This window comes from Rhinatrema bivittatum, chromosome 16, assembly GCF_901001135.1.
Source record: "Rhinatrema bivittatum chromosome 16, aRhiBiv1.1, whole genome shotgun sequence".
In the NCBI taxonomy this organism is placed as follows: Eukaryota; Metazoa; Chordata; class Amphibia; order Gymnophiona; family Rhinatrematidae; genus Rhinatrema; species Rhinatrema bivittatum.
Genome location: NC_042630.1, coordinates 50,883,542 through 50,899,701, shown reverse-complemented (window position 1 = coordinate 50,899,701; position 16,160 = coordinate 50,883,542). Strand labels below are relative to the sequence as shown.

Sequence of the window (16,160 nt, the reverse complement as noted above, 5' to 3'; positions counted from 1 at the left end):
CACACACACACACACACAAGACTGGAAGCCCGAGGAAGCCCAATTCCTACAGTGATGCTGCTTGTTCTTTGAAAATACCAACTTCCAAACAGCCACCAACTCTCACACTATCTCCCACCCCATACCCTGCCTGAAACCTTCCCCAGGAGGGTAAGATCAGCAGCAAAATGTCACTGCTGGCAGCTTGTCTCAGTGGGAGAGACAGTATGAGTTCAATAAAAAAGAAGTGCAGTTAAAAAAATAAAGCCTGGCTGGCACAGAAGCAAAAACTAACAAATATCTTTTTCAATGGAAAATTCTATCAAAGTAGCAAGCAATTAAATACATATTTGAAACACTCAGACTAGCTCTGAGTAACACCTCCTCCCCAAACAACTCAGAGAGCTCAACAGAGAGCAACGAGCTTCTCAGTGAAATGGCAAGAATAAAGTATGTGTCTGCATCTTAAGGTGGACTGGGGAAGAAGGCTCTAGCTGGGGTTTTAAAGAGGTTTGAGGGAGTCTTTTGTATACTCCCTCAGAGCCCACAATATATAAGGCTTTATCCATGTGCAGCAGGGTCATAGTGGGGCTTGGGACTGGGTGTACACTATTGCTGGTTCAGATGCTTTTCCCATAGGCTATTTTCTAAGAGAAAGTGTCCATGTTCTTTCCTTCTTTGAAAATTGGTGCAATGTATGGGGATATAAAGTACAACCATACCTTGCAGATAGTTTAAGGTTGCCCCTTTATGGCTAAATTTGCATATAAAAACCAGGTGCTAAGGATCAAATGTTTTATTTCAGTGGATTTTAAAGATTTATTCATACAATCTAAATTTTCAAATATCCATGGAAACAGTGAGCACTGTTTTTGAAAGTAGTTTGAATGCCTCACATTCACATGGGAAATAAATGGTCACTTCATCTAAAAAAAGACATAGTGGAATTAAGAAATGTACAGAAAAGGGCAACCAAAATGATAAAGGAGATGAAATTTTCTCCTAAGAGGAAAGGCTACAGAGGTTAAGACTCTTCAGCTTGCAGAAAAGATGGCTAAAGGGACATATGATATAGGACTATAAAACAATAAGTGGAATGGAATGGGTGAACTCAATTTAGTTGTTTACTCTTTCAAAAAGTGCAAAGACTAGGGGATATTCAACAAAGTTACTAGGTGATATACTTAAGACAAATAGGAGAAAATATTATTTATTCATCGCATAATTAAACTCTAGAATTTGTTGCTGAATGAAGTGGTGAAAGCTGTTATTCTAGCTTGCTTTAAAAAAGTTTTAGACACTTTCCTGGATAAAATAACCATAATGCATTATTAAGATGGACTAGTAGGATATCCACTGCTTATTGCTGGGATAAGCAACATGGAATCTATCAATCTATTGGGATCCTGCCAGTTATTTGTGACTTCAATTGGCCACTGTTGAAAAGGTTACTGGGTTTGATGGTCTATCCCAGTATGACAAAACTTAAGTTCTTATGTTCTAAAATTAAAAAAAACAAACAAACAAAAATAAACTAAATTAAAACAGAGCTTTATTTTTTTATTGCTCAAATTAGTAATATAGAAATATAATGGAATGGAGTCCTAAAATACATTTGTATCCTCTGGATATTCAGTCTAGGATATTTTTTATTTTAGTTTGTAAATGACTGATATCATTTATTATATATAATTTTATCTAATTAAACACAAATAGGGGAAAATATATATTGTATATTCTTGAAAATATTTGAACCACTCTCCATTTTGGGACACTCCTGAAAAATGATCCTTCTTTCTTTAGCTCCATCATTATCTGAGGAACCTCCACGTTAAGAACATTCTGGGTGAAGATCTCTCTTTTGATGAGAATGGTGACTACTCCATGGGATATTATATTATAAACCCAGTCTTTCTAGCCAAAGGGATACATAATACTGAAGTTGTTGGAGGTTATAACCCAAATGCTCCCTCGGGACAGGATTTCACTATCAATGAGAAGGCGATCATATGGGAAAGTGCATTCACCCAGGTCAGAATTAAGTCACATTACAGCATGAAAGAAATCATTGAAACATGAAAATGTCATTCATAACAGTGGTGTGAAGAGGGGAAAGTTTTGTTTCATTTTCAGGACCTGTTTCCCCCACAAACTTTGTTTCATGTAATGTTTATTGTGTTGCTTCAGTTTAATAAAAATGAAATAAACATTGAAACCCAAAAAAAATCAGAGAAGAAAAAATAAATGAGACCTTCCGGGGTTTCCTGTGCCTCCCACTCATCTCTCCCACCAGTAAATTACCAGGGCCATGATCCTCCTTGATGTCCACTTACCCAGTCTGAGGGGGATCAGCAGACAAGACCTAGGGCCTGGCCCAAGCCAAGGCCTTGTGTGGAGCTGAGACCAAGGTCTTGGCTATCTGCAACAGCCTAAACCTATACAAGGTTGAGGCATCATACTGGGCCTAGGTATTTGGGATTAGCTAGTTCTAATGCCTTTTCCTTTCATAGACCTAGGTTGCAGTAGAATACCATGACCTTGGCCTAGGCCCTAGGCAAGTCGGGACTTGGTGGTCTGGACCTAATGCCTGTGCCTTGGCTTAGGACAGGACCCCTAATGTTTCAGCCAGACCCGGATGTCAGGTTCAGACACCTTGTTCTATGCCTAGGCCAAGGACTGGACCCAGATCCAATGGAATGGCCCAGCCCAGATGCTGGGGCTAAATTCCAAGGTCTCTGCCTGCATTCATGCCTGACTCCAGGATGTAGCCTAGAGACCAAGTCCAAATGTGTGGGCCTCAGTCTAAGCCAGCACCTGGAACCAGGCCTGATGCCATGGATGATCCCAGAGGCTGGGCCCCAATGTCGGGGCTTGCCCTGGAGGTAAAGTCCTGAAGGCTGTGTCCAAATACTAGGTCTTGGCCTTTGCATAGGGTCAGGTCTAGGGCCAGAGCCCAGGCCTCAGAGCTTCTCTTCATTGTAATCTTTCTTTGGGTCTTCTTCTCCATCTGATGCAGTCTGCTGGAATCATTACACTGGACTTAACAATTGAATTAGCTGCCGTATATCAAAATGGAGCAATGACCCCAGTGGATGGCATCAGTTGGGGAAGACAGCCAAAAAAGAAAACATTGAAGAGGAGCTCTGAGGCATGGGCTATGGGCCTGGGCCTGGGCCTGACCCTAGGCCCTGGTGTAGAGTGTGAATCTGAGCCTCAACCCCAGTGTTGGGACCCAGTCTTCGGGTTGGGCCGTGGCATTGAGTCTGGGACCAGGCCCAGGCCTAGGTTGTGGCCTCTGGGATGGGCAAAAGCATTGGGCCTGAGCCCAAGCCAAGTCCCCAGTATTGGGACCCAGCATCCAGGTTGGGTTGCATCATCAGGCATTGGTCCAGTTCCTGGTCTAGACTGAGGTTCAGGTGTTGGTTCCCAACATTAGACCTGGGTCCGGGCCAAGAACCCAGCTTTGGGGGCCAGACCAAGGTGCCAGAGTCAAGCTTGGGCATAGACTGGGTCCGTTCCTTTGGGTGTATGCCTACGTGAGACCTTGGCCCAATTGGCAACTTTTTTTTAATAGGTCTTCAAATTGAAATGAGATTCTGAGGAAATTTATTTATTTATTTATTTATTTAGCATTTTTCTATACCGACTTTCCAATAACAAAATTATTGATCAATTCGGTTTACATTTTAAACAATAACAACAATGACAAGTAAATGTCTTACAATGAACAGGTCGAATTAACTTGGATTAAGATATATGGGGGTAATAACATAATTAACATGAGCGGTGCCTAATATAGGCTAGAGGCTGGGTTTTAATGATAGACTGCCGAAGATAAGAGACTGGGTTTTAATGATAGACTGCCAAAGATAAGAGACTGCCAAAGATCATGTGATTTCTAGAGAAGATCTATATAGTTCTCTAGCGTGTTACCAGTGAGGGGATATTGGCAGGGATATTTCGCAGGTTGATGTTATGGGAAAGCTTGGTTGAATAACCAAGTCTTGAGTCTTTTTTTAAATGTAGTGGAGCATTGCAGTGATTTAAATGGAAGTGGAGTGGAGCATTGCAGTGATTTAAATGGAATTTATCATGTTCCTATTTCGATTCTCATGAATGCCCTTCACTACTTCATAATATTATGAAATGGTCAGAAGAGCTGCTTTGGATTAGCTGCCACAAATGCTAGCATAAAGAGCAACAGACTTTATAAATCTTATTTTAATGTATAAGAGAGCGAGAATTTATACCTGGAGAATGTTAAAAAGGACCACAGGGAAATTAAATCAGACAGATGGGCATTCACTTAGAGGCCCTCAAGGATTTCAGTAACTTCCATTCCTTCCATGAAGTCCAATACTTTTTCTGTTATTCTTATAGAAATGATCACCAACAACCGTATTCTCTTAGCAGCCAATGGCAATTTAAAAGTTCATGGAGGAAGCAGAAATATTGTTCTATGCTTTTGATGCCAATTCTTTAATTCAAAGTTCAACTATAGCTTTTGTTCACAGGAAATGATTCATTCCCAGATAAACTGAAACCTCTGATTCCAGATGGAAACGTGTTTCACATTTTATAGTTTATCAAATAGTGCTCATTGCTCACCACCATAAACTGCTGAGCACTTTGAAAAGGAATTCGTCAAAATAAATGGTTTGAGTTGAAAGTAGAAAAAATTATAGCCCAAGTTACCAGATGTTTTTCTCAATATTTAGACACCGCCACAGTCCAAATGCAGTCAGAGTTGTCCTCCAGGATTCAGGAAATTAACAAGTAAAGAAAACCCCATCTGCTGCTATGATTGTATTCCTTGTCCAGATGGAGAGGCCTCCAACCAGACTGGTAGGTGATATGATGTAAAATGTGGAAGGATCACAGCTACAAATTCTTCAATTTGAGCACTGATATAAAACTTAAATGTCTTCAAAAGCTTATGAAAAAGAACAAATTTCCATATAGCATGTTCAGTTATTCCTCGGTAAGTTTAATTTTTTGTATACAAATTATAACAGTTATTATAGTTTACAATGAAATTATAAATGCACTGTCCACTAATATTGGTTTCAGAGTAGACAGTCCTGAGAGAGTAGAGAGTGAGAAGTGATCTGAGAAACCTCAAGGAGTTTATATTTTGACAGAAAGGATTCAATGCCATGAAGTGCCTCTGCACAGGAAGCCCCGGAAGGTCTTATTTATTTTTTTATTTTTTCTTCTCTCTGATTTTTTTTGGGTTTCAATGTTTCTTTCATTTTTATTATAGCATGCTCAGTTATTCTTAATGGATTTGAGCTGCAAAAATCAAATGAGCCGTATTTCATGGCGGCTGAAGGACTGATGTACATGAACCAAGAATAAGACCTTGGGCTGATAGGGTCCGATGATCTGCATGTGGGGAAACAATGTAACAAGGTAGTGATTGAGGCCAGATGGAGGCTGAGCTGCAGAGAGAAAGGAATAAGTAGCAAGAAAAAGGAGGTGTTCATGCCAATATACATGTCATTGGTAAGGCTTCAAAAGGAGATTCATGCTGAATTCTGGAAGCTATTTCTTAAAAATTATAGAAACAGGATGAAAGCTATCCAGTCAACCAAATGGTACATAAGAGTATATAAGAACATAAGAAATGTCATACTGGGTCAGCCAAAGGGTCCATCAAGCCCACCATCCTGTGTCCAACAGTAGCCAATCCAAGTCACCAGTACCTAGCAAGTACCCGGCAAGTACCTAAACATTAAATAGATCCCACGCTGCTATTCCTTAATGATTAAAGCAGTTTATGGACTTCTCCTCTAGGAAGTATCCAAACCTTCTTTAAACCTAGTTACACTTACTGCCATTATCATATCCTCTGGCAATGAATACCAAAGCTTAACTATGCATTGAGTGAAAAATAATTTTCTCCAATTTGTTTTAAATGAGCTACTTGCTAACTTCATGGAGAGCCCCTTAGTCCTATTATCTGAGAGAGTAAATAACAAATTTACATTAACCTTTCAAATCCTTTCATGGTTTTATGGACCTCTATCATATCCCCCCTCAGCCATCTCCAAGATGAAAAGCTCCAACCTCTTTATCTTAGGATTTGTGGTGAGTGGGCCCTTTGGCCGAGGTGAGAAATGGTACTGCCCAGAGGAGGAGCCTCACTGAGCCTCACCGTCGGGAGGCGAGGTCTTGGCTGTGGGATGGAATACAGCAGTGTAGAGCAGAAAGGAGAGAGAGAGAGAGAGAGACCCCTGGAAGTGGCCACGGAGCGACAGCACAACTGCTGAGGTCAGATTCAGCTCAGAATCAACTGAGTCACTGGGAATAGGAGTGACACTACCCGAGGAGCGAGAGTGTTGAGAGAAGTACAATCCCTGTGGATACACAGCAGTAGGGATGGTATAGTCGCTGTAGCTACACGGGCCTGTAGAGATGGCACACAAGAGGGTTCCTCGCTGGGAGCTCACTGCAGTGGTCCACAGAACAGGGTACAGGCAAGGTTTCCTCTAGGATATCACAGCACTGGTTCGTAGAGCGGGGTACACCAGCGAGGTTCCTCTAGTGATATCTGGCAATGGTCCACAGAGCAGGGTATACCAGTGAGGTTCTTCTAGGGATATCCGACAATGGTCCGCAGTAGAGATCACAGAAGAAGACTACAGCATGGTTACTCACAGTGGTAGGAGACAAGGATAAGTTCCAAAGAAAGCCTCGGGAAATGAGGTAGGCTGAAGTCCAGGCGAAGGCCCTCCGAGGAGCGGATAGCCAAGAGATGAGGAAAGGCCCCCGAGGAGTGGGCACCCGGTAGTCTCACGCCAAGGAAGCAGGAACCAGAACAATACTGGAGTGAGAGTAGGAGGATTCAGCAAGATGAACTTGTTGCCAAGTCATAGGTTGTCTGGGCCAGCGGGCTTAAGTATTCAAGGCGAGTGACGTTATCTGAGGGGGATGCCCCTGAGGTTCCCGCCATGACGTGGTTAAACCTGGCCCGGGAGCGCGCAAAGATAAGATGGCAGTCGGCAGCGTCCATGCTGCTCGGAAGGGCCCAGGAATGGAGGCAGCAAGGCCGGCGGTATCTGGCAGAGGCTGCAAGTTCTCCCAACGGGACCAGAGTGGAGAAAAATGAGGTGAGCAACAGTGGTCGCAGCTGTCTGCGATCGTGGAGCGTAACACTTTAGGCTTTTTTCTTAGGGGAGTTGTTCCATTCCACTTATCATTTTGGTCACCCTTCGCTGTACTTTCTCCACTGCAACTATATTTTTTTCTGAAATGTAGTGACAAGAATTGCACACAGTATTCAAGGAGTGGTCTCACAGAGGCATTATGATATCCACTGTTTTATTTGCCATTCCCTACCTAATAATTCCTTAAATATTTTAAAATTAATAATTAATAATTATGGTATCTGCACGGAAAGACATATGAGATGAGAACAAACAATATTAATAGTATTAATGGTGCACATGAATTTAAGAAGCTGAAGAACTAGGGATCATGATATGAACCTTCATGGGAGCAATGCCAGGAAACATTACTTCATGCAAACAGTGGTTTGTGGTTCCTGTTTGATTTCAAGAAAACACAGACAGGAAATACCTGTAGGTTCTTGTGGCCTGGTTTGCCCTCTGTTGGAAACAGGATGCTGTGATTGATGGACCCTTGGTCTGACCCAGTATGGCACGTTTTTATATTCTTATGTTCTTAAAATTCTGAAACACAGACCATGTTGGGAATGCAGTAATTAAAGAAGTAATCAGAAGAGCATTTTTTTATGCTCTTGGACCTATTTTGTGAATATTTTCACTTATATAAGATAAAAGTTAAAGTAAGATCATCATACGGCTGCAACAATTATTGTTGTGCTTGGAGGTGACCCTTGTCATGGAGCAGTGGAGAATGGCTCCCTGGTAGGGATCAGGAAGCACCTGACCCCACGGGGCAGATCTCTGGAGGAGACAGAGGATAGGATGAGCTTCACCACTGTAAGCCCGCGGTCCCCCTGGGTGGAGCCCGTAGGGACCCAGGCCGCTTGGACTTAGATGGGCCTCGCAGGGTCTCCTGGAGTGGTAGTAGAGAGGTGTGCCCATGGACATCAAGGGAGCGCAGTCGGACTCGAGGCTGTATGTCGGATGGAGCAAGGAAGACCAGAACAGCGTAGGCGATGACAAGGCAAGGGACAGAGCCAGAATCAGGCGGCATGGTCAATGGCAGCCGAGGTCAGAATCCGAGGATCAGTCCGAGGAGTTCTCAACTAGGCAGGGGTCAGGTTCCGGAGGTCAGACAAGGTCACAAGGCAGGCAGAGGTCATGATCCAGGCAGCAGACAGAATGGTCGAGGAACAGGCCAAGGTCAATACCAGAGGGACAGTCCAAGGGTACTACCTGGGAAGATGAGAGAGACGGACGCTGGAACAGAAGGACACTGGAACAGAAAGATGCTGGAACAAGACTGGAACAAGACTGGAACAAGGCTGGAATGAGACTTGAACAAGGCTGGAACAAGATTGGGACAAAACTATGAACGCAGAGGCAAACTAGTAGGGATGTGAATCATTTTTCTGACGATTGAAAATATCAGAAGATATTTTCAAACTCGTCAGAATTCGGGGGGCCCCTGAACCCGATAGGAAAAGCCCACAAAATCTTTTGTGGGGTTCTCTTAATGTTTTTTTTTAGGGGGAGGGGGCGGGAAGAAAGGGCACTTAAAAATAACCCCCAAACCCACCCTGACCCTTTAAATTTAATTTTTTCAAATCCCCCACCCTCCCGACCCCTCCCAAATTTTTAAAGTACCTGGTGGTCCAGTGGGCGTCCCGGGAGCGATCTCCCACTCTCAGGCCGTCGGCTGTCACTAATCAAAATGGCGCCAATGGCCCTTTGCCTTTACCATGTGACAGGGGATATCGGTGCTATTGGCCGGCTCCTGTCACATCGTAGGAGCACTGGATGGTCCGCGCCATTTTTAAAGATGGTGCCAGCCATCCATTACTCCATGTGGCAGGGGCCGGCCAATGGCACGGATACCCTGTCACATGCTAAGGGCAAAGGGCCGTCGCGCCATTTTGTTTACTGGCAGCCAACGGTCCAAGAGCGGGAGATCGCTCCCGGGACCCCCGCTGGACCACCAGGTAATTTAAAAAAGTTTGGGGGTGTCGGGAGGGTGGGGGATTAGAAAGAATTCAATTTAAAGGGTCGGGTGTTTTTTTTTCGGCATAACACAGCCGATTAAAATGGGTAAAAGCTGCGGGAACGAAGATTTCCCGCGGTTTTTATCCGAACCCGATACCGGAAACGAGTCCGGTACCAATTCACATCCTTACAAACTAGTTCACTTACAGTGCTGACCCGATTGTCAAGGCAATCAGGGCATGCCGTGGAGCTAGGACTCACCCCTGGCCCTACAAGAGACCGGGCGGAGCGTGCACGTGTGCATAAGGGCATGGCCAATGCCACGGGAGATGCCGAACTCCAGCGTGAGGCCTGTTGCATAGTGGAAGGCCCGGCGACTGCCACCGCGGGATGCCGAGGCCTAGAGGAGCTCACGGCTGCTGCTGGGGAGGCTGACCCATGACCTGCAGAGGAGCTAGCAAGGTGAGCAGTAGGGATGTGCAGAGCAAAATTTTATGTTCATATTTTTTATGTCCGAAAGGGGGTCCCACTTGCGGCCAATATGGACATAAAAAAAATCCAATGAGTTGGGTATATGTACATATGTGCAAAAAAAAAATGTAAACCCCCTCACCCTCCTTAATCCCCCCCCCCCAGACTTACCACAACTCCCTGGTGATGGAGCGAGGAGTGAGGACGCCATTTCTGCAATCCTTGGCGAGAAGCATGTGACGTCGGCGGCACGTCGAGTGACGCGGCGTCACGTGATTCCCGGCTCGTTCGCGCCGGACGGCTCGTTCGGCCCAAAAAGAACTTTTGGCCAGCTTGGGGGGGCCTCCTGACCCCCTCAAGCTGGCCAAAAGTTCTTTTTGGGCCGAACGAGCCGTCCGGTGCGAACTTGCCGGGAATCACGTGGCGCCGCGTCACTCAGACGCGGCGTCACGTGATTCCCGGCAAGTTCGCGCCGGACGGCTCGTTCGGCCCAAAAAGAACTTTTGGCCAGCTTGGGGGGGCCTCCTGACCCCCTCAAGCTGGCCAAAAGTTCTTTTTGGGCCGAACGAGCCGTCCAGCGCGAACGAGCCGGGAATCACGTGACGCCGACGTCACGTGATTCCCGGCAAGTTCGCGCCGGACGGCTCGTTCAGCCCAAAAAGAACTTTTGGCCAGCTTGGGGGGGGCCTCCTGACCCCCTCAAGCTGGCCAAAAGTTCTTTTTGGGCCGAACGAGCCGTCCGGCGCGAACGAGCCGGGAATCACGTGACGCCGGCGTCACTCGACGTGCCGCCGACGTCACATGCTTCTCGCCAAGGATTGCAGAAATGGCGTCCTCACTCCTCGCTCCATCACCAGGGAGTTGTGGTAAGTCGGGGGGGGGGGGGGATTAAGGAGGGTGAGGGGGTTTATATTTTTATTTTGGCTCAACAATCGCGATTTCCCACATATCGAACATATCTATGTTCGATATGTGGGAAATCCGATCGTTTATGTCGAATCAATTTTTTAAGTAAAAAAAAAATATGAGTTGCGTTTTACTAATGCGGTCAATCCGAATGCACACCCCTAGTGAGCAGGCCCATGCGTGGGCCGGGCGCGGGCAGGGCACATAACAATTATTAGTGTAGTTTCTTCCAGCTAAAGTTTGATTTGATTTTCAAAGCTTTTACTTGCAATTTAGAAAAATAAAAAAGAGAGACTATTATTGGACTAAGGATTATATAAAAATATATGCAAGAGTGATATTTGTAAGCAAAGCTGAGGGGCATAGTGCAGGTGCAATGCCTGTTATTAGGAAGTTCTTTTTATTCCAATATGTAAGGTTTGAATACATGATTGTGTTTCCATAAATGACAGCTATTCAGTTAAAAGAGTGTTAACTATTCTTGTTAAACGTAATATATATTATCACACTGAGCTTTTGTAGATGGAGAGGTATAAAATCAAGAAACAAATAAATCATTTAGGGTCCAATAAGCCATTAGAAAATGATCAGAGAGCTTAAATAACAGAGTTTTACCAAATGGATCCATCTTTTCAGAACAAGTTGATGCAGCTTTGGTTTCATCTCTTTGCATGCATTGTTAAAAAGGACTGAGTTCTCCTGTTTGCAAATCCTTAGTATGATCTCAGGAAGTCACTTAGAATTCCCCCATAATTCCTAAGGTAAACATATGCAGTTAATACAATGTTGTGAAATATTTTGATTTCTGAAAATCACAAATATGCATATGTGATTGACTTGTACACACAACTGCTATGCTTTTGAAAAACAATCAATAATGGACATTTCTCAGCCTTTAGCAGAACATTTAAGAAAGTCAGCCAGGTCTTAGCCAGCTATCTTATGCTACATTACAGCCACAACCAAGAAAGGTAAATTGTTGCTGATGTCAATATAACTTGACCCAGCTAAAACATGAACTTCTAAATTTAAACCTCCACTATTTACAACTAAGTTTGGCTAGTTGTGTTCAGAAACTAGTGATGAAAATCAGTTCTCACAAACTAACATTTTTCCCTCTCCTAACTTTGCCCACAAAATGGACATTATTTTGATTGGTTATCAATAGCTGCCAACTAAAACTGCAGCTAATATTACAACTATTTATCATTTATAAACTGCTCCTAGACATATGCAATTATGCAGCACTGTACAGATAATCACAAGAGATAGTCCCTGCTAAAAGAGGTTTATAATCAAATAAATGAAAATAAATGACATCCAGGAGTCAATGGGAAGTTTATTTATCGCAGACAAGTGGATAGGATTTAAAAGCAGCCTCAAGAAGGTTTGTTTTCACACCAGGTTTTATTGTGGCCGGAGAGGAAGCATTACTGCACCAACTCAGGTATATAATCCAGGTATATGGTGCAGCAAGGTTGAAAGTACTGAGGTGAGAAATGATGGTGGAGGAGAGAGCTACAGATAAGAGTAAATTACCTGATGGACAGAGTTAAAAAGAAAGGATATAAGGGAGAAATGATAGATAATGAGGAGCTGTAGAATGAATGCATTTGAAGGAAAAAATGGAAGGTTAAACTGTATGCTGAAGCAGCTGGAGAAGCAATGTAGTCACTTACAAAGAGGGGATACATGGACATAGTAGGGATGTGAATCGTTTTCCATATCGTCTTAACGATAGAAATCGTGTGGCAGGGCAAGAAAATCGTCTTAGGCACGATTTTTTAGTTAAAAAATCGTTAAAAATCGTTTTTTCCGATTAGTGCGCACTAACTCGAGTTAGTACGCACTAACAGGAGTTAGTGCGCACTACCTGGGAGTTAGTGCGCACTAACTGAAAATGATACAATTTGACACTTTTCAGGTCAGTTAAGGTCAGTTTAGGAATGAATATGTATTCCTATTGGCTGCCCTCTTATTTATTCATGTTACCAAGTTTCCTACTGACAGTATATGGGGGATGGGAAATGGAAACAGTTGGTAGCTTGACAAAACAAGTAATGTGATCAGTCAATGTGACTAGAACTTGTGCCCTAACCCTGATACCAGGGGTATTGTGATCTTCCTGCACACAGTGCCCTATCCCTATTAATACCAGGAGTGTTGTGATCTTCCTGCACACAGTGCCCTATCCCTAATACCAGGGGTGTTGTGATCTTCCTGCACACAGTGCCCTATTCCTGATACTGGGGGTGTTGTGATCTTCCTGCACACAGTGCCCTATTCCTGATACTGGGGGTGTTGTGATCTTCTTGCACACATCCCGATATCAGGGATAGGGCACTGCATGCAGGAAGATCACAACACTCCTGGTATTAATAGGGATAGGGCACTGCATGCAGGAAGATCACAACACCCCTGGTATCAGGGATAGGGCACTGTGTGCAGGAAGATCACAATACCCCGGAGGAGTGAGGGTCAGGCAGCTCCCCCTTGTCTGTGAAGGCAGCCTCTCACTAGTAATGCAGGGAGGGAGCTGTCTCAGACTTCACCATCCTCCCCCCCCCCCCCCCTTACCCACACACCATTCACTAGCTGGGACATGGGGGAAGTCAGGAGTGAGGGTCAGGCAGCTCCCCCCTGTCTGTGAAGCCAGCCTCTCACTAGTAATGCAGGGAGGGAGCTGTCTCAGACTTCACCATCCTCCCCCCCCCCCCTCACCCACACACCATTCACTAGCTGGGACATGGGGGAAGTCAGGAGTGAGGGTCAGGCAGCTCCCCCCTGTCTGTGAAGCCAGCCTCTCACTAGTAATGCAGGGAGGGAGCTGTCTCAGACTTCACCATCCTCCCCCCCCCCCTCACCCACACACCATTCACTAGCTGGGACATGGGGGAAGTCAGGAGTGAGGGGCAGGCAGCTCCCCCCTGTCTGTGAAGCCAGCCTCTCACTAGTAATGCAGGGAGGGAGCTGTCTCAGACTTCACCATCCTCCCCCCCCCCCCTTCACCCACACACCATTCACTAGCTGGGACATGGGGGAAGTCAGGAGTGAGGGTCAGGCAGCTCCCCCCTGTCTGTGAAGCCAGCCTCTCACTAGTAATGCAGGGAGGGAGCTGTCTCAGACTTCACCATCCTCCCCCCCCCCCCCTCACCCACACACCATTCACTAGCTGGGACATGGGGGAAGTCAGGAGTGAGGGTCAGGCAGCTCCCCCCTTTCTGTGAAGCCAGCCTTTCACTAGTAATGCAGGGAGGGAGCTGTCTCAGACTGGTATCAGGGTTAGGGCACTGTGTGCAGGAAGATCACAACACTCCTGGTATTAATAGGGATAGGGCACTGTAAGAGATGACTGTAGTAGATTGAATAAAGATCTGATGTTTCTGCTCTCCTCACACCAAACAAAAACAACACACAAGCAGAGAAGCCCTTCTTACAAAGCTGAGCTAGTGAGTTAAGTAGGAGGAAAAGTAAACATACTGGTGCCAGTGTGGCTACTTAAAAAATACACTTACCAACAATCAATTACATATATTTGAACTGTGTACAGTTCCAGCCAGGACCACCTTTCTAAAATGCACAGTGATTGGCAAATTCAACATGCACTAGCATTTCAGGTGCCTGCTAACAAAAATAATAAACAAACAAGTTCTAGTCACGTGAGTGCTGATCATTACATTACTTTTTTTGTCAAGCTTCCAACTGTTTCCATTTCATATCCCCCCAACCATATTGGTAACATCAATAGATAAGAGCACAGCCAGCCAATAGGAATACATACATACATATTCATTCCTAAGTGACCTTTACTGACCTGGGAAGTGTGAACACTTTGTTTCATTTTCTGTTGGTGTTCGTTAGTTTCCAGTTCCATTTCCCATCCCCCCAACCATCACCTCAGTGGTAACCTTGGTAACATCAATAGATAAGAGGGCAGCCAGCCAATAGGAACACATATTCATTCCTAACTGACCTTCAGTGACCTGGAAAGTGTTTATTTGTATCATTTTCAGTTAGTGCGCACTAACTCGAGTTAGTGCGCACTAACACGATTTAACGATTTTAACGATAAATCGTTAGAATTTCTATTGTATCGTGTTCTATAACGATTTAAGACGATATAAACATTATCGGACGATAATTTTAATCGTTGAAAAACGATTCACATCCCTAGGACATAGTGACACTGAAAGAATATAAGCTGTGTGGCCAGATTTTGAATAGATTGCAATGATGGCTCAGTGAAACGCCTAAGAAGACCATGTTGTAGATGACTAAATGGGAGGTGCAAAATGAGTTCCTGAGTGATGTGATAGCACAGAGTGAAAGGAACAGATTATAACAATACAATTAGACATATACATGAATCCACTCTGTGAGGAGAAATTGTCACCTTGGGGATCTAGACATCTAAATCCAGAATTAGGCAGATAGATCTTTTTGAATACTGTTTCCAAAATGTTTTGATTGTCTAATCTGTATTATAATTCAAACACTGTAATATTCCTAAATATTTTAGAAGTATATTGAGTGTTCAGACTTAAGGACATATTTTTTTCCTTAACAGATATGGACAGCTGTTCCAGATGCCCAGAGGATCAATGGCCCAATAAGGATAGAACTTCCTGTATCCCAAAAGTAATTCAGTATTTGACCTATGATGAACCTTTGGGGATAGCTTTGACATTCTTCAGCATTTTCTTCTTCCTTATCACTGCTGCCATTCTGGGAATCTTCATTAATTATCGGGACACTCCTATAGTAAGAGCCAACAATCGTGACCTCAGTTATATTCTCCTTTTCTCCCTCATGTTCTGCTTCCTCTGCTCCTTGTTATTTATTGGCCGTCCTGATCAGGTGACCTGCATACTCCGACAGCCTGCCTTTGGGATTATCTTCTCCATTTGTCTCTCCTCCATACTGGCAAAAACAATCATTGTGGTCATAGCCTTCCAAGCTACCAGACCAGGAAGCAAACTCCAGAAATGGTTGGGTTCCAGGGTCTCAAACTCTATTGTCCTTTCTTGTTCCATTCTTCAAGTTGTTGTGTGCCTTGTCTGGTTGGCCACTGCTCCCCCATTCCCATATCTTAACATGCAATCAGAAATTGGAACAATACTAATTGAATGCAATGAAGGGTCAATAATTGCATTTTACTGTGTCTTGGGTTATCTGGGACTTCTGGCTGGTATCAGCTTCATAGTAGCTTTTCTAGGAAGAAATCTACCTGAAGGCTTCAATGAGGCCAAGTACATCACCTTCAGCATGCTGGTGTTCTGCAGTGTTTGGGTGTCCTTCATCCCAACCTACCTGAGCACCAGGGGCAAGTACATGGTGGTGGTGGAGATGTTTGCTATCCTGGCCTCTAGTGCTGGACTGTTGGGCTGTATCTTTATACCCAAATGCTACATTATTATAGTGAGGCCTGATAGGAATCACAGAAAGTACCTGACAAGCAACTGAAATTACTAATTCTTCTGCAAATTATGGCAAAGTTAACTCTGTGATAATCTAAAGTTGAGTAATTATGTATTCCCTTGAAATGTTATTAATTACAAGAAATTCTAAAACAATAATAAACAATAAACCTCAGGAAAATGGTCAATACAACAACAAAAGATTGCTTTTACAGATTACAGGTCCTAAAACGACTTAAACCTCTCTTATTCTTCCACGACTTCAGGACAGTCC

General features: G+C 44.1%; 1 protein-coding gene across 1 annotated transcript in view; it reads left to right on the top strand.

Moving 5' to 3' along the window:
• LOC115077656 (vomeronasal type-2 receptor 26-like) overlaps positions 1–15,932 on the top strand; it is a 150,506-nt gene extending 134,574 nt beyond the window's left edge. The window contains exons 5-7 of the mRNA XM_029579952.1: positions 1,783–2,010; positions 4,698–4,824; positions 15,037–15,932. Of these exons, the coding sequence (XP_029435812.1) occupies positions 1,783–2,010; positions 4,698–4,824; positions 15,037–15,932 (1,251 nt within the window). The remainder of the gene's footprint in view (positions 1–1,782; positions 2,011–4,697; positions 4,825–15,036) is intronic.
• Positions 15,933–16,160: the final 228 nt, after the last annotated feature.